Below are 23443 nucleotides of genomic sequence, written 5' to 3' on the forward strand. Positions count from 1 at the left end.
ATTAATCAAAGATTATAATGTTCTATCACACTAGTTATATCAAATAAGGCACAAACCAAGATCCAAGATTATATGATAAATGCATTAAATCAAGATAAGGATATACGTATTAAGATCCCTAAAATTTCAGTATCAAGAAACTTAGATATCTAACAATAAATCTCTAAACAATGAACAATTCAAGATTAAGCTTCAAATCAATGGTAAGATAATTTGAATTAAACAGAATATGCCATAACGAAAATGCAAAATCAGATTCAAAATTCTCAATCAAGATTCCCCTAAAATTTCAGAATAATTCTTCTAATCAAGGAGTAACAGAGGAAAATGAGTTTTCTTAAAAAATACCATAATGGATATTCACAAGAATCCAGTTAGACTTGCTTCCATAAGAACTCTGAATTTCAGTAGCCAAAATAGAGAATGTAGGTTGTTCTTTGAATTTTGATTCCAAGAAAAATTTGCTTCCTGTGTACAAACTTGAAGAATGATGAACAATGTTCCAAATCCCACAACAAAACTAAAAAAATGTTGTAGAAATTTCAAAACTAGATGCACAAAGTTTAGGGTTCAAGATGAACAAAAGAACGTTGAAGAGAATTTGGGGTTTTCTTGGAGAAAGATGAAGAGAAGAATGAGAATCACTCTCACACACTCTTGAATCTTACACTCATGAAGCTTACATGATTCAGTTTTTGGAAGATGAAGATGTTTCTTGAACGTTTGATTTCTGGAAATTTTAGAGAGAAACTCTTCTTTTTGTAGAGAGTGAATGGTGTGTGAATATTATGTTTAGAACAGAGAAACATGTGTTTCTAAACAAAACTCCTGTCTGCTCGCAAAACATGCTCGCTGAAGCGAGTGTTGCAGCGAGGAGCAACAAAAATTTGCCTCCAAATGTTCACCTTTTAAATCATACTCTTATAAAACAACTTTCAACACATATTCATCAACTTAAAAGAAAACTTTTCAACAGCAAATGATTAAAGAAATGTATGCTATGCATTGGAGCTTGGGATGATACTTAGTGTTATCCAATGTGTTACAAAAGTCTAAAGACATCTAACCCAAAAACTTTGACATCTTCAATTTGAGATCTTCATTAAGGCTTGACATCATCAAAATACTTTAGCATAATCCTCTAGCATAAAGGAGGTTTTAGCATAATCCTCTAGCATGTATGAGGTCTTTCACCATGAACTCAATCCCTTAAGATTTTAGGTTAAGATATGATATGAGACCTACTTGCTACGGTTGGTGTAGTCTTAACCCAATGCGGTGGTCCTTCGCTATGACCTTCCCCTAATCTACCTGACATAAACATTCCATTGAATTTAAACAATTCAAGCCGTTTTTAAAATTTTCTTCAAAGATCACATAGTCACGACCAAAATTTCAAGTTATGACCCACGTACGAATTATCATCAAATATTCTAGTGGGCCTAACTAGCTGAATTACATATTTAACAATAATAACTAAAATCATTTATATATATATATATATATATATATATATATATATATATATGATAAGTTATTCTACCTACTTTTTTCTGCCTATCACTCTAAAAGATTATTAGATTAGATTGCTAATTAACATTTATCTTTCTCTCACCTCTTTAAATTTTGATCTAACAGTATTGGAGAGTGGTAGGCAAAGGTAGGTAGAAAAAAAGTTAGGTAGAATAACTTATTCATATATATATATATATATATATATATATATATATATATATATAGGTAAAATTATTTCTCCGGCTGCTGGACGTCCAATATTAAATCTTACATCATTGATTGATTATGATTCCCCGCATCTAATACTTTCACCCACTTTGTATGATTATGATTCCCCGAATTTATTTGTTGGACGTCAAGCAGCTGAAGAAAAGTAAAGCCCATATAGCTTACCAAAAAAAAAGAAAGTAAAACCCGTATATATATATATATATATATATGAGGAATGATCCGTTTACAAATTTTTATGATAAATTTTTACAAATTATACTATCTTCTCCCGGAAGAACATAGTGAAACCTAGTGTTCTCCCGAGAGAAGATAGTGTAGTTTGTAAGAATTTGTAAACTAAAATTTTTTAAATATAACCTGCCCCTATATATATATATATATATATATATATATAAAGAGAGAAGGAAAATAAAGTTTACACCGATGATAGCCTATTATTTAAATTTTTATCCCACAAACAAAGTGTTAGGCTGTCATTAGGGAGCAATAAAACTTGTACAATCAAATCTCATGTATAGACTCAGAGGCAACTTTATTGTCTTTATATGAGAATATACAGTCACTGTTTGGGCGAATTTCAATGCAATCTACTGAACAAATAACGAAAATTATAGCAAGCAGGACCTGGTAACATATAAAAGTATATTTAAATTAAACAATAAAGTTGTTAAAATCATGATCTGTATATAACAACTAATATTTTATCAACATAATAAGTAAATAAAATCAAACCGTAAAGATGTAAAATAAACCCCCAAATCCAAATCGATATATAAGAACAAATCTCAAATTAATACTTCACTAAAAGGGTGATATTTTATCAATGCCAACATATTTTATCAATGTTCTGAAAGAACTGCAACATTTGATGCATATGTTCAACACTTTTTTTTTGTTTAATGTACGAAGGCAAACAAATTTACCATATTTAAGCCAATTCTCTATAAGCATTACGATTTTAAAATTAAGAGTGTACTTCATATAAAATACAATAATTTAATCTATACACAAAACTTTATAACGTACTAATAATACCATTTATTCATCCAAATTTTTGATCATTTATTTTATTTTATTTTTTAATTTAATTGGTATGTAGTATCAGTATATACTAACATCCACAAATACTTTAATATATTATTATTACTTTTATTTAATTATCGATTAAAATATTAATTAACATTAGTGTAAAACTCTTTATATTGAAAATGTATACCAATTAATTTTTTTATGTAGGAAAAATTGACCAAGAATCATTCTTCAAATAAGTTGTACGACGAATTAATTAATAATAGATTAAGTTTTTCTTTTTATTTTGGTTTTTATTTTTTTTAACAACGCACAAAAGGAGGGTGAAATTATATATATTGTTGTAAATCAAATCTATTCTTAAATGACAACAATGATTTCCACACTAAATGTATGCTATGACTTGCTGTAATTTTAAGAGTTATGGGTAGATAATTAATATACTGGAGGTTAGAAGAAAAGAAGATATTCTCGGTGGGGTATGATGTATATGTTGAAGACCTGCAGTCATATGCTAATATTTTTCCCACAAACACAGAAAAAAGAGAGAGAGAGAAATTGCCATGGGGTGAGCCGATTGCTTATTTATTATAGGTTCATTGCTTCAATGATAGTGTTGTCGACAGTTAAGCCTTTTAAGTAGCTAGCACTTCTAAATATTCATGTCTCCCAATTTGAATACCTTCAAATGAGTTGCACGTGTTCCCCAGAAAGCCATTTCCCTTAATAATATTGGTGACGTTTACTAATAAAGCATACAAAAATTTAGTATTTACACTGGACATGTTTTATAGTCCTGCCAGCAACATATTCAACAAGATTCAAGAATGTTTGGGGCAAACAAGTTTCGTGGCATAAGAATTTCAAGAGGTATTGACTTTGGTGGCGTATGTATATATATCTATATGTTTTTGAATAATTTTGCTACAGAAATTGAATTTAGCATTTAGCAAATGTAACAAAAAAAGTATTTAAAATAACCATAAATACTTAAATAATTAACATTGGTTTGCCCATAAACAAACTTGATGGCCTTCACATAGCAAAGATTGGCAAAGTCAATGATTTCCCGTATTTAATTAAATATCTCAATTTGCAAACAATTTTAGTAAAAACCTTATGAAATGCTTTATATGATTTCTCATTAGTTTTGAAAAATTCTAAACAACTATAAATTGTTGTTTGCACTGTACGTAGTCACAATGAATTAGCAGTATTAACTATTCATGTATAAATAAGTGATCATTACCAGTTTTTTATCCAACAACTATCTTTTTTTTTTTTAGAAGGTTATCCAACAACTATCTTTGAACCATAACAAATTTTAAATAAATTCTGTAGTTTTCTTTTCGGGCTGCCCAATTGCTTTTACCCATTTTCTCGCTTGGAATCAATGTTGTTAATATTGAGATCTTAAATAAAATCGGATGAAAATTAAAAAATTGTAAAACGTAAAATCGTAATGTAAAAAAATCGTAAAAAATTATAAAAACGTAAAAACGTTTAGAATATTAGTAAAATCGTTTTGAAGAAAAAAAATCGTAAGAACATAAAATCATAGTGATAAATCGAGATTTTAACAACAACACTTGAAACACCTTCGAGGATTATATAGTTGGCCTCGGACGCAATCTCTCGGTGTGGAGATATAAATTTGAATCACTATAATCTCATAACTTGAAATTGTGTTCAGGGATTTATTAGTCGTTATCTTCCTTAATATATTTATTCTTTTCCGAAAGTCAAATTTGTCCATGTTGAGACAATTCTAAAATAGATTATAGAGGTATTTTCAACCATCCGCCATATAGAGATAACTTACGTCTGAAAGCTCGCTTCAAATAACTGTAATTGTTAATATATATATATAAATATGGAAAATCATTTTCTCATATTATTAGAGATTACTTTCTCACGTTGTGAAACATCGAAATCCGTACTATCTTTTTTTTATTTTTTTAACAAGTAGTGGGACCTACCACTTGTTGTGTCTATAGCATGAGAGATGTTATCTCATGTGACATGAGAAAAGAGAAATCCTATATATATATATATATATATATATTCTCCACTCTTGACAACGATTTATAAGATTCAACTTGTAATAAAATCATTTTCAAACTTAAGGAATATCATTGTCAAATATTTCTATAACGGCTTGGTTAAGAAGACATATAGGAATATAATTTAATATATCTCCTTCGAAATAATTAAGGGTGAATGTTACCTCTCCAAGTTGACAAGGGATTTCAAAGTATAAAAAAATCCCATACATATAAATTAATGGTTATTAGTTATATAAAATAACATCATAATCGCCTTGTTTTATTTGAAATGGGGCTTCTATGAAAAAACAACTAAAAGAGAGAGAGGATAAGAATATAAAAATAAATCTTTATTTTCAATAAAAAATGAAGATGTACAGAAAGAAAAAAAAAAGTATAGAAACAGACGTGCCTAAGTAAAGAAGTAAATAAATCAATGGTTATTAAATCTTTATTTATAACATTTTTCCCTTACAACAACTTTTATACTCATTTGATTAAAAATAAATCAACGGCTTTGAGTTTGTAACTATTTATTTGATGTTTGGTAACCATTGATTTAATTCTAATCCAACAACTATAACAAATAGTTACAAGAGATTATTGAATGAAAAAAAAATTATAAATATAATTTTTTTCATAAAAAAATTATACATTATTGATTAATATATATATATATATATAAATAGATTATATTTACAAATATTTTCTCTTACAATGTCTATTTTTATTATTGTTGGATTAAAATCAAAATTAACTCTTATTTAACGTTATTTTATAATTGTTAATATGATTTTGATTCAACATGAGTAAAAGTAATTATAAAAATTTACCAAAAAAAAAAAAGTAATTATAAAAAAATAATTTATAAATATTACATGTCGCTTAAAAAAAATTGTGTAAATTGTGGTGTGCTAACATCTTGTAAGTACTATCCAACAGACAAAGCCGCCTGAGGGATCTACGTGTAAGTTTGCATGAAATTGTCAATAATAAAAGTTGAACATAGAGGATGACTTTTTGGTCATTTCAGCTATATACAATAAGAGGGCTACAAAATGTACTAAAAAAATAAAATAAAATAAGAGGGCTACAGAAGGAACCTTTTAGGTGGTTTTCTATTCCACGTTACATCTCATCTTTCAATTCAAAATTGGTATCTCCAAAAAAAATAAAAATAAAGAAAAGTTCCTTCTTGCCCTTCTAGAGAGAGAGAGAGAGTGTGTTGAAGAGGATGTCCTGAGAGGACCCGGTTTATCTGAAAAAAAGTTTTTAAGTTTGCAGAAAGTCATCAACTTCTCATAGAGATGAGAGAGAAAAAGAGAGAGAGATGTAATAGAAAAAGAAGTCTTGTCTTTTGTTTGGTTGCATTCAATTCTATTTTCTCTCTTTCTCTCTCTTATTACTCTCTACTAGCTATTCCATTATAACCGACCCTTCCCCTCTCTCTCTCTCTCTCTCTTTTTCCCGTGGACTAAGGAAATGATTTCAAGTGGAAAAAACAAAAGGCGGTTTCACCATTGATGGGGCTTACGAGAGCTACTTTAAGAGAACAACAAGAGCAAGAGACAACAAAGCTTTTAGGTTCTTCTTTGGTTATGGCTTCCAGTGTTAAGAGCACCAACTCAACAACCACTCAAATGGAACCTCTCCCACCACATCAACACCGTCATCATCATCATCACCACTTTCATCACCATCAAATACAAGACAACCAAATTTCTTTTGGGATGATGCAATCTTCTTCATCGTCCTCTATCCCAGGAAACTACCTGTGAGTTATATAATAGGAGTCCCAAGTGTACTTTTCAAAAATCTCTTAGTCTTAGTCACTCTCACCCAGTTTGTGATGATGAGATGAACCATTTGTCTTTTACTCTTTTACCTTTGTTGTTGTTTTTTTTTATTTATAATTATACATGTGTTTATGTCAGCAGAAACAAAGATTCCGGAGCTTATGATTTAGGTGAATTGGATCAAGCTCTTTTTCTCTATCTCGATGGACAAGCAGACCCTTCAAGCGTTCAAGAACAAAGACGTGAGCTTTTCTCCCCCAAACTCCCAACACTTGCACACAAACAAACACGTTAAGATTATTTCTTCTTTTTTTTGTTTCCAAATTCCAATAACCTTCTCCTTCAAATTCAAAAAAGAGAAACACCTTTCCTCTCACTTGTCTTTTGTTTGGGAGATTCTCTTTGGGTCACACCAAAAGTATGTTCAGAAGATCATATCTGCACCATAGTACTCTTGTTGACCAGATCCTTGCAGAGAAGTTAAAAAAAAAATAAAAATAAAAATTGCTCCTCTCTTTTTCTCTCTCTGTTTTTATTTTATTAGTTTCTTGTTTTATTGGTTGGAGCTGTGAGACCATGACATGTAACAAACCGGGTGTCATGATCTCCTTCAAAATACCACATGTACTGAAAAGGGAACTAATAGGGTATGGGTTCGGGTTCCTTCTTTGCCTTTACTTTCTATACTTTTTCCTTCTTTTTCTGTTTGGATGACAGAGCTACAAATGCATGATAATTCATTCCCAGACCAGACCAGCTTTCTTTCCCTTACACTCACACCTCTCTTGCTTTGTCTCTCTTATTTTCTCCTTTGACTCCTATAGTAATCATTCTGGCCTTTGAAAAAACAAACCCTCTTTCCCTTTTGCATGCTATAAACATATACACGATTTGCTTAGATATATTTACAACATAATTGATGGTGCTAAATTTGGTGCATGTATGAGTCTCAGCAGATAACTCATCATCATCAGGAATGAGGCCTCCAACTCTCAACATTTTCCCGTCTCAGCCTATGCACGTAGAGCCATCATCATCCAATTCCAAGGTGATATAATTATCTCACTGTCAATTGTATATTAGATACCATAATACCATACCACACTCTCTCTTTTTTGTTATTATTCCGTACTGCATAGCTAGCTGCGGTTAATTAATGAGTTTCATCAATATTAATAATAGTAAATAATTACTTATATTTGATTTTAATTTATAGGCTAGCGTAGAGTTAGTTTCTCCGCAAACAAGTGGATCTAAAAGACCGTCAAAGCCTTCGATGGAGTTGGCCAACCCACAAAACGAAACCTCTGTCCCTGAACCACCCAAAGCTATCAAGGTACAAAACACCATTTATATATATATATAAAAAATAAATTTAATTATAAATGAATAGAACAAGAATCAAAGTTTGGTAAGCATGAGGTTCTGAGCTTAAGTTATTATTATTTTCTTAATTTTATCTAACTAATCATCTACGCTGTGCGTTTACTATTACAGCGAGAGACCAATCGCAAGGGTCCAACGTCAAGTTCTGAACATGAAGGACCTAAAACACCAGATCCTAAGGTTAACTCCTACATTTTTTCTTGCTTCTATATCCTTCTTTATCAAACTATCTGCTTTTTTAAAAAAAAAAAAAAAAATTGCAGTGATATTCAATTATAATATGTGCTTTAAAAACGTTATGCACAGACTCTCAGAAGACTTGCTCAGAATAGGGAGGCAGCTAGGAAAAGCAGGCTTAGGAAAAAGGTAAGTGATTATAATTTTATTTCAACTTTGTTGTTTTACACTTTTTCGGTAAGACTTGTCAAAGGTCTCTTAGTACTTGTGAGAAATGTACCGTTCTATTTGTCCTCTTTTTTTCATTCTCTTTCTCAGGCATATGTTCAGCAGCTAGAGTCAAGTAGGATTAGGCTTAATCAACTGGAACAAGAGCTGCAACGTGCTAGATCTCAGGTAAGGAAGGAAAAAAAAAACAAAAAAGTCTTCTTTTTGGGGATCCACAATGCTATAAATGTGCATGATATTGGTAAAGTTTTGAGTTCAAACAACGCTAGTTTTTTATTTTAGGGCATGTTCTTAGGCGGAGGAGGTGCACTTTTGGGAATGGGAGGAGAGCAAGGACTTCCTGTGGCTATGAATAGTATTAGCCCAGGTCTCTTATAAAACAATTGTCTCTATGTACATGATTATTTGTCCTCTTGGATTTTTCAATATGATTTATAAATTTGGGTATAAATTTCAGATGCTGCTATATTTGACGTAGAATATGCCAGATGGCTAGAGGAGCATCATCGCCTAGTGTGTGAGCTAAGAGCTGCAGTTCAAGAGCACCTTCCTGAGAATGAGCTTAGACTATTTGTTGATAATTATTTGGCACATTATGACCATGTAATGAACCTCAAGAGCTTAGTGGCCAAAACAGATGTATTCCATCTTGTTTCTGGCATGTGGAAGACCCCAGCTGAACGTTGCTTCATGTGGATTGGTGGATTCAAGCCATCTGAACTCATTAAGGTAAGTACAACTATTGTAACCCAACCTGGCTCAGAAATACTATCCACAAATCCCAGTTATGACAACATTAATGACAACTACATGACAAAAAATATGGAGTTCTATGTTAACTACCATTTTCAAAATGTCCTCCTTTTCTTTCAATATTATATAGTTAAAATATGGGTTCTTTTGATATCAAAAAAAATTATATATATACATGGGTTCTTTTTTTTTATTTTTTTTGATAACTTACATTCTCGGAGAGGGGGCAGGAAATTGGGGTGCGTTATATGTGGTATTCATGAGAAGTAATTGATCTTATAAATGTATGAACTCAGTCTTGTCGGTGGGTCTAGCAAAGAAAAACTGATGAGGGCTATGAATTTAATGTCATACATGAATGACGAAAGGAATCGAGAAAGTTTCCGGTAATGGGTAGAGTTAGGCTTCATTCCCATGAAGCCATGACTTTAACTCCAATTTCTGGCTGGAACTAGAGATCGATTAAGAAATTAAGTAGAGAGAAAGAGAGTGGCAGGGTTTCAATCTCTCATTTTCTTCTTTGTACTGTAGTTAATCAATAAACAAACACTCACAACCATAAAATTTTGTGATTTTATATTCATGCATATGCATCATTATAGTACATCTAAATACATACAAGAACTTAATTTTTATGATATCTAGGCATGCTATATATTTTATTTTCAGTTGAAATATATGTTTATATTAATTTAATTAGTGTAAGTATTTTTAGATTATTCTGGGTCAAATTGAGCCTCTGACTGAGCAACAAATACTGGGTATATGTGGATTGCAACAATCTACGCAAGAGGCAGAAGAGGCTCTCTCCCAAGGGCTTGAGGCTCTCAATCAATCTCTATCAAACACTATAACAGCAGACTCTTTGAGCTATCCTCTCAATGTGGCTAACTACATGGGACATATGGCAATGGCCATGAACAAGCTCTCCACTCTTGAAGGTTTCGTGAGACAGGTAGCTTACATTTCATTCACATTAACACGTTTCTCCTAAATTTTAAAATGAGTTCGTAATAAGCGTAATATATATATATATATATATATATATATATATATAAGTATAAAAAATGATATAAATATTTTACACTTAACTTTTTTTTTTTTTACTAAGGAAATTTAAAAAGGGTCGGTATTAAAATATGTAAAAAAGAATTATTATATAGAGAAAATAATATAAAATTTGTGATTTGGTGAGGGAGTTTCGTGACCGTGTTGTCTTGGTTGATTAGTTGTGTGGTCCCACATGGCATGATATAAGTTTCCATAACGGATCTCGTGGGGTCAGGTAGGAAAAAGAATCTGTTGCTCTTCGGGTAGGGAGACCTGCCCCAACCCCATGAACAACTCCTTCTATGCATGTCTCTCTCACTTTGAGGTGGTTATGTGGAATCTACAAACACATTATAAATATCTGCATCTCATTTCGACGTACGTTGGGGGGGCCAATGTTTATATCTCGAAAAGGACTCTAGTTCCTTTCGACTCTGTCTGGTACAGGTACTTGGATACATTATATATATACCAGACATGCACCTTAATATATTAGGGAAGTTACATGCAACCAAATTGACGGGGTATGTGTAGTAAAGCATAAAAGTGGTAGAAAAATTATTTCCCCCTTTTAGAACTTGTTAGGATTAAACACACAAATATATATTAGCTTGTAGTCTGTACAATATATAAAAAAGGATTGGATAAAGTTTAGTACGTACTCATACGCATTAAAAGCATTGCAAAGGTACCATAATAAGAACAATAGAACATACAGCTCAAGTACAACCTTAAAGGTTACCTTGCTGTAGTGCTGAAAGTTTATAAATGAGGATATATTGTATTGAACATTTCATTAACATTGAATGTCTAAGGTTACTAACGTGTGCTATTGGTCGTATACACGTGACACTAGGACAGATCGGTGGTCCCTCACCGAGACATGCAATCCTAATTTAAAGATATCCCCTCTAGCCCCATATCTCTGTGATGTCATGGTCGTAACCGTTTGACTTGAAGACACAACATATAGACCCATCCCCATAACTTCCTTTTTGACTACTTCTAAGAGCAAAAACAGACCAATGCTCGAGGCTGATATGATGTTTTGGGTTTGCAAGTGAACTTAGGGTGACACAGAATGCAACATATGGTGTTAGATGAGTTTTGAATGAAATGGGACATTTCCTTCTTTTCTAAGTAAGAATAGGACTTGATCTTGGAATTTTATTAGTTGAATTAACAGCATTGGTAAAATGACATAAATTTCTTTGTGAAATTTATGACAATCAATCTGCACCGCCCATCTCTATATATATATGTGTGTGCTCTATTCATCTCATCAAAGTTGGTTCACCAACTTTTATTAATTTCTACATATGAATAGATGCTAATTTTAAGTCATCCAAGAATACATATCCTCTTAATTTGAATCTGTTACAATAACAAATCACAACAATGGGAAACAAAAAACTAAAGGAATCTTTAGGTAGAAAATACTAATCATAATGATAATGAGGTTTTAATTTTATTACAAGTAAACCTTTCCCTAATTCATCTGTAAGCTCATCCAGTCATGGTTTGACCAATTTGTAGTGTTTTGTTCTAGACTTCTTATAGCCACAATTCTGACTTGAAATTACTCCTACAAATGGTCCACGGTTTAGTGTGATCATTATTGTTGTTGCCGTTTGGGATTCAGAAATCCAATGTTTGAAATTAATGTCTCCAAGTTGAACAATTAGTCAACCTCTTTGAAAATAATACATAATCTATATATTAATATGTATATAATAATTAAGGTGTTTTACGGCACCGTGAAAAATCGTATACTGTCTGTTTTCATAATGAAGTGTTTTAGTGACAGAGGAGTACGTAGAGGACCCAAATTTTGATTAAATGTTACAAAATTTGACTATGGAAACCTTGTCACAAGCATTGAATTAGTGGGTAGAGGTTTTATTTAGTATTCCTGTTTCAAAGTTTAAAAGAGAAAAGGAGGCACCGTTATAGTTTTCCTTCCAACCACTTTTGTCTATGTTTGATCATAATAGTTCCATTTATTTCATCAGTTGAAGCTGCATGCAAAGGTTGATTTTCTAAACCCCTCCTCCCTTAAACACACACATATATGACATGACTGAGAATTAATTAGAAAATCAAATTAAATTAACATTTGAACTTACAGGCAGATAATCTGAGGCACCAAACCATTCACCGTCTGCATCAGATCCTAACGATACGTCAAGCAGCAAGGTGTTTTCTAACCATTGCCGAGTATTTCCACCGTCTGCGTGCACTGAGTTCTCTGTGGTTGGCACGCCCTCGCCAAGAATAGCGAGTGGTAGTGGCACATCTCCATATCCATCTCTAGCTAGCTATGGCCTTTGTTGTAGCTTCTTAAATTATAAATTAAAAGTAATCTTTACTTTGGTACCACCCTCCCTCCCACCCTCTTTCCCATTGTATAGATAGACAGATGATTAATATAGAATTAAACTTTTAACTACTATAGCTCTCCCTTTCTCTTTCTTTATGCAAATTTTCGAAATTGTTTGAAGTCAATATTTTTTAGGGAGAATGGAGAGGTAGAGTTTAAGACAAAAAGAAAATTCACTTTGTTTGGTTGCAAGTTATGTTACTTTGAGACATAGAAAAAAATAAGACAATAGGCTTAACTTGTCTTTAACTCAATGGTCCATTTAGCCTTAAGGGTTGCATGGGTAGACTGTTTAGTCACTGGCATATTGATGAACCATACACACATTAGTCAACAATTTTCTTTTTTCATATCTTCGATTGTATCATTTTTTATTTTATTTTTTTGATCTCTGAGAATGAGTAAATTAAGTGGTCCATTCTTACTAGGTTTGTTGTAAATAGTCAATTTCACATGTCAGGAAGAAAAAATAATTCAAAAGGAGGTATACTTTAATTCGAACTATTAATTAATGTTTTGTTAACCTATAAATCTAATAATTATCGAAAACTCAGAGCAGAAATATTGGACATGTTTCCCTATATCAAATTTTAATTGTTGTAAGTTAAAAAAAAAAGTACCAAAATAAAAATAAAACACAGGGGAGATGCATGCATTGTAGACTTATTATTAGATTTGTAATCTAAATTTGTAAAGATTAAATGTATAAAAATCTTATATTAGAATAATAAAAATTATATAATTATTAGTTTCTAAAATTTATAACTTCTTATAAATTTATAGCAAAAAAAATTGTAAGTAGGTTCAATTGATTTGGATTGGATTTGACATCACCTTGAATCTAGATCATATACATTAAAATATAAATATAAATATATATATGAATTATTTTCATATCGGCATCACATTAAAAAGTATATCTCATCTCAATCGTTAATTTTAATCTCTCTTGATAATTTATTAAAATTTAAAAAATTCTTCAACCCAACCTATTTATCTGTGGACATGGGTCCGTGCATATCCACGTGCGTGTATTTGAGAATAAATTAAAAAAAATTAAATATAAATATATCAATAATTAAGATTAAATATAAAATATTATTTTTATACTGTATAAATTGAGCATTCCTCTTATGTATAGTGGTCAATTTTTTTTAGTAGATTAGTGGTCATTGCAGAAGATTTGGAATACTGGATTGAAGTTCAGAATTTATAGTTTCAAGAATTGTTGTTTAGAGCACACTGTTGAATTTATGAATTAATATCAAGGCATCTGTGGGCAGTGACCACCCAATTAACTTTGCAATGCAGTTATTACGAACATTTGACAATTGCGCAAATGCACCAGGACGTGGAAAATAGCGCTGGAGGTTGATAGAAAAAATATCTTGAGACAAACTTTCTTTAGGTTAAACATTTCAGTAGAATTGTTGTAAATGTACAATTTAGTGCTGAATAATTTTTTGGACAAATATTTTTTCCGGAAGATAAATTTATCTCCTCCAATTCAAAATGATATCATTCTAAAATTTATGATAAAAAAATTTATGATATTTTAAAAAATTTAATTTTCTCTTGTAATGAATTTTATTACCATGCATTCGTTTTGAGGTCTCATGTTATTGAAGAAATGTTAGTCCCTTATTTTTATGATAGAAAAAAAAAATTATATATATTTGTTAATATATCTAGATGAACTTAAAAAAAATGAAACATTAAAAAATCATTAATTTCATAAAAAAAAAAACAGCACTTAACAAATAGTGCATTTAAAAACATGAGTATTTTTTTTTAATTAAATATCTCTTTAAATATGTCAATAAAAAGGACAATTTTTATAAGTTCACCTAAATTGGGCCTTCGTAAACAATGAAAATAAGTTATGCACCTAAATCTAACTTAAAAAATTTATTATTTCTATTATGTTTAGCTGTATTTTCTATAGACATTATGTCGAGATAAAAAAAAAGTTATTTTAAAAGCCAATTCATATTTAATCAATTATATAGAGAGAGAAATGTTATACTTATAATTTTTTTTTTACAACCTCTTACAACCATATCTTAATACCGTTGATTTCCGTCAATCAATGATTATCATTTATTGAGAATTAATAATTAATTAATAAGTTTAATTTGCAAAAATCATAACCATTGATTGGCAGAAATCAACGGTGTTAAGATATGGTTGTAAAAAAAACGGTTGTAAGTATGGGATAGGATATTGTGACACCCAAGTTATGTTACACCCATGTGACACCCAGTCAATCTCACCGTTAGATCGCTTATGTTGATCCAACGGTTATATTTATTTCCATCTTTGTATGGTCATGATTTCCTAAATTTAAAGTGAAAGCATTAAATATGGGAAATCATAACCATACAAAGGTAGAAATAAATATAAAATATTAAATTTGGGAAATAATGATCATACAAAGATGGAAATAAATATAACCGTTGGATCAACATAAGCGATCTAACGGTGAGATTGACTGGGTGTCACATGGGTGTAACATAACTTGGGTGTCACAATATCCTATCTCTGTAAGTATAACCTTCCTTATATATATATATATATATATATATATATATTGACTTTTTTTTTTGGTAATCTAAGGGGGTTAACAACAACACCCCAAAGAGATCAACTCAATAAAATCGTTCTGAAATTACAAGACAAAGACAAATCAGCCCAATACAAAGGCCAAATACCAGGGGGAGGGTTTGAAAAAACACAAAAATTATTCTCAACAAGATAGTCTAAAGGATATTTAGAAAGTCAATCTGCACAACTATTTCCTTCTCTAAAAACATGAACCAGGTGAACTTCTTAATTCTTTTGTAACCATACTCGAATCCGAGTCACTAAGCGAGATGCTCGAGTTGCTCTTCCACTGCTGGAGAGCAGAGTGATAACTAAGCTTGAATCACTTTCTAGGATGCAGCGTCTCCAACCTTTAGCTCAAGCAAATTCAAGACCCTTGAAGACGCCCCATATTTCTGCAACAAAAGCTGAACAATGGCCAATATAGTAAGCAAATCCTTCTATCCAATAACCATTTTCATCTCTTATAATTCCTCCACAAGCAGCTCCCCCTGCCATCACTCCTGGCTGCACCATCCGTGTTTAATTTCACCCAACCTGTGTCCGGAGATAACCATCTAATAGGAACAGAAATGTAATTCTTGGTCAGCTTTGTCCCCTTAGAAGTTATCCAGGCTTGTTTATACTCACGAACCAGACTCTCTACGGACTGCACCTTGTATGCTTTCCCGTTATTTTCCACACCATGCACCTAATTATTTCTTCTCCATTGCCAATCTAACCAAACAGTAACAGCAAAAACCAACAACCAGGGGACATCAAAGCACAAAATAGATACATTTTGAATATTCAAGGAAAGCCAAGAATCTATATCAGTATCAAAGAAACCATTTATCAAATTTGGCCTCAAAAGATTAGACCAAATTTTTTTAATCTTTGGACAGTCACGAGCCATATGAATAATGGATTCCTCATAAAAATTACAAATAGGACAGTTAGGAGGACACAATCTAAAGTTTGCCAGAAAGCTCCTAGTTAATAGACGATGATGAGCAGTTTTCCAAAGGAACAAACTTATCCGATTGGGCCCTTTTAAGTTCCAAATGGCTGGCCAGAATTTTCTGTCAATACCATTAGAACTATTTTGATTTAGCAGTGTAAAATAAATATTTTTCACATAAACTTCATCTGATCCAACTAAATTCCACCATTTTTTGTCCATACCATTAGATTTATGAGGAGGCAGCATGCTTCTAATAATTTGAACACAATCATCAGAAAAAAAATTAGATATAATCTCATAATTCCAAGTTCCATCATGACTAACATGAGTTTTAATAATGAGTACATGCACAAATTTTGATTTAATTTGAGTTTCATTTACAAAATCAAGGGCTAATTGACCAGTGTGATAAAACCTTCACCAGAAGAACTAATAAAGGTCGAAGTTTCGGTTTAATTTGACTTTTATACGTAAAATTAAGAACTGACTGACTCGTGTAAAGGACTTTTTGGAAAAAATAAATATCTTATTAGGAGTGATACGTGACATCCTTAATAGCATAAGAAGAGATGTTAGGTCAACTATGTTTAAACTCATTAAATGTAATTAAATGATGAAATAATTATATAATATAAAATAGAGATGTGTTTGAAGTTATATTTTCTAATAAACATTTGTATATCAAGATAAAAAAAATTATTTCAAAAACCTACTCTTAATTAATCAACTAAATATGTACTTTAATATTATTATTTTTCTTAACGTATGGAAGAATGAATAAAGGCCATGTTTCGGTTTAATTATGAGTTTCATTTGTAAAATCAAGGGCTAGCTAGTTGACCATACCTTAAAAAATCAATGAGAATAGAGACAAGTTTCCTTTTAATTTGACTTATAATTACTTATAAAATCAAGGGTTGTTTTATTAGTATATAGGGCATTTATTAGAAAACAAAATATTAAGGACTAAAACGATACATGACATCGTAGCAGCACTAGAACTGTATGATGCTGCAACATTGTCTCATCTCATTAAATTAAATCACTACATAAAAATGTGTTATTAGTGGAGGTTATTTTGTGGAGGTTTGTAAAACCCCCAATAATTATGCATATTGTGGCATTTTCAAAGAACGCCACATTGTATTTTCATTTTTTTTTTTTAGTTTTTATAATTTTGTAGCAGGTTTTGACCCCCACAATTTATACTCTAATTTTTTTATTTTTTTATATATACTTTAATTTTTTTTGAACATTCACTACAAAAAAATATGGCAGGCATGAGGATTAAGCCACCGTAAATGTAATCATGGCAAAATTTATAGAAAGCTCAAATTTGCTACCAAAATTGCATATTTTGAGGCTGTTTCGTCTTTTTAATTCTGTTATCCCATTACCCCGATTAAGGATAGTGTGGTAGCAATAGCCCTAAATATTTCCCATTCTCCAAAACCTATATTCGATGTACTTTGGCAAAATCGCTTCAATTTTTGGACGTTGCCACAAGGATCTCCAGAGAACATTTTCTCTGATCTTCAGAAAAGTTCATCGCGGGCCAAAGGTATGGTGGTGCTGGAAGAGTTCAGCACTGTTATCAGCAACACAGGAACCGTGGATCGCCACATATTCGAGAAGCTTCTGGCAACACAGTCTCGTAGTTCCTTTTTTTAAATTTTGTATGAAGGTATGTTTATTTTCATCCTTTATTTTCATCTTTTTCATTTCCATAATGTGATTAGGTTTTGTTTATGAATTTAGTATATTTTTCTCGATTTTGATTTTGATTATGTTTGCATTCCAATTGTTTGATATGTTGACAATTTCTATTTATCTCTGTCAATATGTGTCGATCAGTTCTGGTCTTGCTAAACTAAAATTCATTTAATCATGTTGCTAATTTTGTGATTTGTTTGTTATTCGTACATTTTCCCCGAATTTTTTGTTAGGGCTTGCGAGTTCATTTCTATAGTATGTTTTCCTTCTTGGTTATAAGGGATCACGGGTTCACCGAGCAGTGTTTGGTGGAGGCGCAGCCTGATTCAGTGAGCCCTCAAATGGTGAAGTACACTACAACACTCAGCCTAGAGTCCATTGTCGACATTGAAGGTGTAGTTTCCATACTAGCCGAACCTATCAGAGGTACTTCATAGCAGATTAATTTGGTTTGGTCTACTCACGCATGATCAGGGTTTTTGATTTTCTAGCTTTTAAACTTGACGGAAGCTCTATGATTATGCCATTGTGTGGTTGGATTGTGTTTTTTTTTTTTTTGGTAGGTGGAAGTTCAAGTGAAAAAAAATTGTATTGTATCAATAGGGCTGTCCCAAATCTTGTATTTAGTCTTGAGGATGCTGCTAGGAGTGAAATGGAAATTGAAAAGGCTTTGCAAGTGTATGGATTATATATGCATTTAAATTGTATTGTATTTCCAACAACAAAAATTGTATTGTTATTTTGATCTCCCTATAACAGTTGTTACTATAACAAAAGAGTTCATTTTTCCCCTCTCTTTTTTCTCATCCATGGTAACAGGATTTTTAATGGGTGCAGGCCTTGGAACAACTTGTTCGTGTTAATCAGGATACACGATTAAACAATAGGGTACTAGATCTGCACACACCAGCTAATTATAACATTTTCTGCATACAATCTGAAATTGCAAAGGTAAAAATGCCATCTCTTAGTCTTATTTTAATCACGGTTCTAAAGTCTTAAGTTTAAAGAAATAAATGCATAATGAGACACTTAAATAAGAAATGCATTTGAAGTTTGATGCTACCCGGAATGATTTGATTAACATTTTCCGCATACAGTCTCATCAGTTTTCTCTTGGGACATTAGTCAATGAGAACATGGAAAGCACTTTTCAAAATCACGGTAACCTCTCGTCTAGTGTTTGTCTCTTTCTGTATTTGACTAGTTGCCATCTATTCTCTTTATACTATCTCCATACGCAAAAAATTTTTGTAGGAATAAACATGCTAGCGTTTGGTCACCAGGCTCACCATAATATTATGGATTCTTTTTAGTTGCTTTCATTTCCTGCTGCTATGCCGATGAACTTGCTTGTCTAATTATAAAATGCCATGCTTTTTGATGTGCATTGGAAATTAAGGATTTTTTTTTATCATCAAGTGAGCCTTGAACATTTTTTTCCAGGGGATTCTCTTGACAGGACCACCGGGAACTGGAAAAACTCTGCTAGCCAAGGACTGTGGTTTAGCAATGTTCATATCAGAAAAGTAAAAAAAAAGTAAGTGTATACATGTTAGGAAATCTGGTTTAGCAATTTAACTTATGGACTGTGGCATATATGATTAATGTATGGGTTTAAGTCACTACAGTTTTTTGTCATCTCAAATTTTTGTATATGAAACTTTTGTCGTACATTATTTTGAAATTCCATACTTGTCCATGTAGCTGTCATTTCCATGTTATAAGGTTGTTTCCAAGTCTACTCATCACAATGAAAATCTGCAAAGTTGAAAATTCTGAGAACTGAACTCTCGGAAATTCCATCCACTCATGAAAAGACACTAATCTTTGATATATATATATATATATATATATATATATATATATATATATATATTTTAAAAATGGATGACACTAATGAATAGTTAGTTGATCAACCAGTTGTGGGCTGCTGAGTTGGATATCTATTGTGACACTGAAAAATCCAGGGTTCCCAAACTCAAAGCTCCTCCTCCAGTGCCACTCTACAAATTACTGTTGTGCCTCATCAAACTGCACCTTCTGATCCTTCTCAAAATGACCATGATGTCTAAAATCCTCCAAGGTATCTTAATCTATGTCAGTACTATCTATATGCCTTATCCATTTGCACCCATTAACGCAAAATTAATGTTATATTAGCAACCTAGTAGTGATTGTTCTTTATATTAGTTTATGATAATATGTAAGAAAGAATGTTGGATTAAGAAGTTATGTTAGATTTCTATTAAATGTAAATTATTAGTTACCCATAGGAAGTTTCTTCATTACTCTAACTCTATTACACGTAGGATATATATTACACATTGTTGGTATTTTTTTTTTTTGTCAATGTTGCATAATGGGAGCTGATGACCCTCTCCTCCCTAGTAATGGTGAGATTTAATCCCAGATACAATAGACTTAACCAGCTGTGTTTGGATATATCACTTTTGGTTAACAACTTATGAACAATTTTGGCTGATTGTGTTGATGTAACATTCTCAGCCTTTTAGACCAATTACAATTCTTTGTCATTGTCTATCAAACTAGCAAGGCAACCCTGCAACTTAGAAATTAGGTAAAATTAAGCAGAACTGGACTAAACTAACACTTAGAATAAACTAACAGGTCCTTGAAATTATTACTACATGATGTGGAAAAATTATGATGAAAGGCCATATTTTCAATTTTTGTTCATTATCTGATCTTGTTTTATTGGTCTTCTCATGTACTGTGTCAAATATTTTAACAAAATGCTTCGTAAGTCCTTTTCTTCTTCTTTCTTGAAAGGCCAATTTAGTAGATGCAAGATACTGCTGCTCCTTAACTAGAGAGACGTCAACCATGTTATGGTCTCAGGTATCACCACTTTATTGCTTGTGCTAAAATCTTATACCTTTATCTTAGAAAAACAACATTTGCACACTATTTCTTTACACCTTAGAGAGAGTATGTTATGATGTGTATTTCTCTTATTTTATTAACAAAAATGGTTTTTGTGATATGATAGGTGCCAAAAGAGATACGTGGCTTAGAAGTTGTGATGCCCCAAACTGAGATTCCAGAATGGTTTAACTTTAGAGGCAATGAAGGGAGTCCTCGTTTCTGGGCTCATGGGAAGTCCAAGTTCCCCATTGTTGCTTTAGCGTTGGTCTTTCAGGATGTGAATGAAATGGCAAACCAATCTCGCAGGAAACTTGTTCAGCTCCACTTGGTTATCAATTTTTAACACTTGTCATGGGACATTTATGCCATATGCGCTAACCTTGTTAAAAAGTTAGGATTAGAATTTCTTTTCAGTATTTTAACATGCTTGTAAAATACTTGCATCTGCTGGGATGCATCCCTCAAGATTTTAGCCTCAGATCATGACAAGCTTCTGAAAAAAGTTATCAAAGAATATTCTATGATCGTTAAGGATCTTATCAAATATTTGTCTTTGTCCATCTTTATAGTTACAAGAATATGAGGCTACTTGTAAAACAGGATAACTTCCAAATTTTGGCCTGCATTATAGTTATCAATTTTTAATAACTTTTAGTTTTTAATTTCATTTATACATCTCTTTGATTTTTTTTATCTTTGAAAACCAAGATCTATTTAAATATGTATTCAAATATTTGAAATGAATTTTTTTTATCCTTTTGAATCTACCTGGTTTTTTAAAAGAAACGTAAAATTTAAATAATTTTTTTTAAATTTTCAACAAATTTGTGGGGGTTTTAAACCTCCAAAAACTGTGGCGTAGGTAAAACTGGAGGTCGTTGAGGATGCCACAAATGTACTTTGTGGCGGTCAAAGACCCCCACAATATGAAAATATGACCCCCACAAAATGCTTGAATTTTTGTAGTGAATGGTGAATTAATAATATAATTGAAAACAACAAGGATACATGTTATCCAATAACTATATTTTCTAGTAGACATTAGTGTCTATACACAAAAACGAATAAATTATTTCAAAAGCCTACTATTATTTAAGGGTAAAGTGTGTGTCATTTTAAAGGATGTAAAGTTGTGTCATTTTAAGAGAGAGAAAGAGATAGATAAAGGAAGAGAGAGAGTTGACAAAAAAAATAAAAGTGTGGGTCCCACCTCTTTGTGAGAGTGAAAGGATATAAGTTGTGTCATTTAAAAGGATAAACATTTTTCCCATTATTTAATCAACTAAATATGTATTTCAGTATTTTTCTTAACATCCGATAATATATTAAAGTGAATAATGAGTAAAGCCACAAGTTTTGATTTAATTATGAGTTTCACTTATAAAATAAAGGGTTGATTAACCAGTGTGATAAACCTTACTCAGACTATACGCAAAAATTTCACTTTAATTTAACTTCCACTTGTAAAATCAATAATTAATTGACTAATGAACACGGAGATGTTGTGTGTGTGTATATATATATATATATATATATATATGGGTTTAGTGAGTGTACAGTGACTGGATGTAAAAATCGATCCAGTGTACTATGTTCTCCCGCGAGAACACAGTTATAGTAAAATTATAACTATGTTCTCCCGGGAGAACACCATTGTAATATTTTTGCACTATGTTCTCGCGGGAGAACATAGTGCACTGGACCGTCCAGTCACTTAATTTTCATTTTTTCCTATATATAAATGAGGTAGGATCCTTTGACAACGGTGTCAAATTTGAAGTTTAACACCTCATCTGAGAGTCGTTAGATCAAAAAAGATCAATGGTGTCACATGCTTACAAATCAGAGTCGTTGATCTTTTTTGATCTAACGGCTCTCAGATGGGGTGTCAAACTTCAAATTTGACACCGGTGTCAAAGGATCCTGCCCCTATATATATATATATATATATATATATATATATATATATATATGTGTGTGTGTGTGTGTATATAAATCAATGGTGTCACATGCTTATAAATAAGAGTCGTTGATCTTTTTTTATTTAACGGCTCTCATACGAGATGTCAAATAAAACTCTCAGACGAGATGTCAAATTGAGAGTTTTATTTTTTGTTGAGATTTTATTTTTGGATCCCCATCAATCTGATATTAGCATTCCATGTTGCCAACGTTTGGTAGAAAACATACAAAAATTTACCTACCAATCTGTTTTCTCCATCCTTTGTGAATTGCATGCAAAAAGGGAGAGAATTCACTCTTGAGGTTTACCATTTGTGAGGTGGTATTTCAAAAAAGGGAAATCATACTCTCATACAATAGGAGAGCAAAAAATTTTCCTACACAAATTCTTTTTCCGTGCCAATTAGTTTTTCTTTTCTTTTATAATATAAAATATGAAACCCAAATTTAATTTATCTCTACTTTTGTTCTCTCATGTTTTCACGAAACATAAGAAAACATGAACTCTTCAAGAAAACTAGGGAAATGGAGAAAGATTCACAAAAGGTGAACCAAAAATATGACTTATTTAATCCAATTTTTCTGGTAAAATTTTGTTCAACCAAACAATTTTTTTGTTAACTTTCCTACCAAACTCACCTTCCTATCTTTCTTATCATATTTCTGGTTATTACATTTATCTGGTTAAAAAAAATATCTCCTCTGCCAAACACCCCTTAACATATCATATTCCTTTTATTAA

At 31.6% G+C, this 23443-nt stretch overlaps 2 protein-coding genes across 7 annotated transcripts; both read left to right on the forward strand.

Moving 5' to 3' along the window:
* Positions 1-6418: 6418 nt before the first annotated feature.
* On the forward strand, positions 6419-12488 carry LOC133291996 (bZIP transcription factor TGA10-like). Its single transcript, XM_061490358.1, has 11 exons — positions 6419-6594; positions 6755-6858; positions 7573-7664; positions 7833-7952; positions 8114-8182; positions 8309-8368; positions 8498-8575; positions 8690-8774; positions 8865-9136; positions 9876-10115; positions 12339-12488. Exons 1-11 carry the CDS (start codon positions 6419-6421, stop codon positions 12486-12488), a joined length of 1446 nt encoding a protein of 481 aa, XP_061346342.1.
* Positions 12489-17439: 4951 nt separating this feature from the next.
* LOC133292048 (uncharacterized) lies at positions 17440-21315 on the forward strand. Of its 6 annotated transcripts, none has more exons than XR_009748859.1 (8): positions 17440-17821; positions 18131-18528; positions 18688-18801; positions 18951-19014; positions 19297-19390; positions 19774-19936; positions 20644-20712; positions 20864-21315. XR_009748859.1 is itself a non-coding variant. In XM_061490428.1 (4 exons), exons 1-4 carry the CDS (start codon positions 17600-17602, stop codon positions 18728-18730), a joined length of 573 nt encoding a protein of 190 aa, XP_061346412.1. In that variant the 5' UTR covers positions 17440-17599; the 3' UTR covers positions 18731-18942. The 6 variants fall into 6 exon arrangements, 2 of the variants coding, with proteins under 2 accessions (XP_061346412.1, XP_061346411.1); XR_009748860.1 differs by having other exon boundaries at positions 18084-18243; positions 19821-19936; positions 20864-21314; XR_009748858.1 differs by having other exon boundaries at positions 19821-19936; positions 20864-21314.
* Positions 21316-23443: the final 2128 nt, after the last annotated feature.

The sequence above is a fragment of the Gastrolobium bilobum genome, unplaced genomic scaffold, assembly GCF_033153095.1.
Source record: "Gastrolobium bilobum isolate Gb01-03AN ecotype WA unplaced genomic scaffold, APGP_CSIRO_Gbil_v1 utg5369, whole genome shotgun sequence".
Lineage (NCBI taxonomy): Eukaryota > Viridiplantae > Streptophyta > Magnoliopsida > Fabales > Fabaceae > Gastrolobium > Gastrolobium bilobum.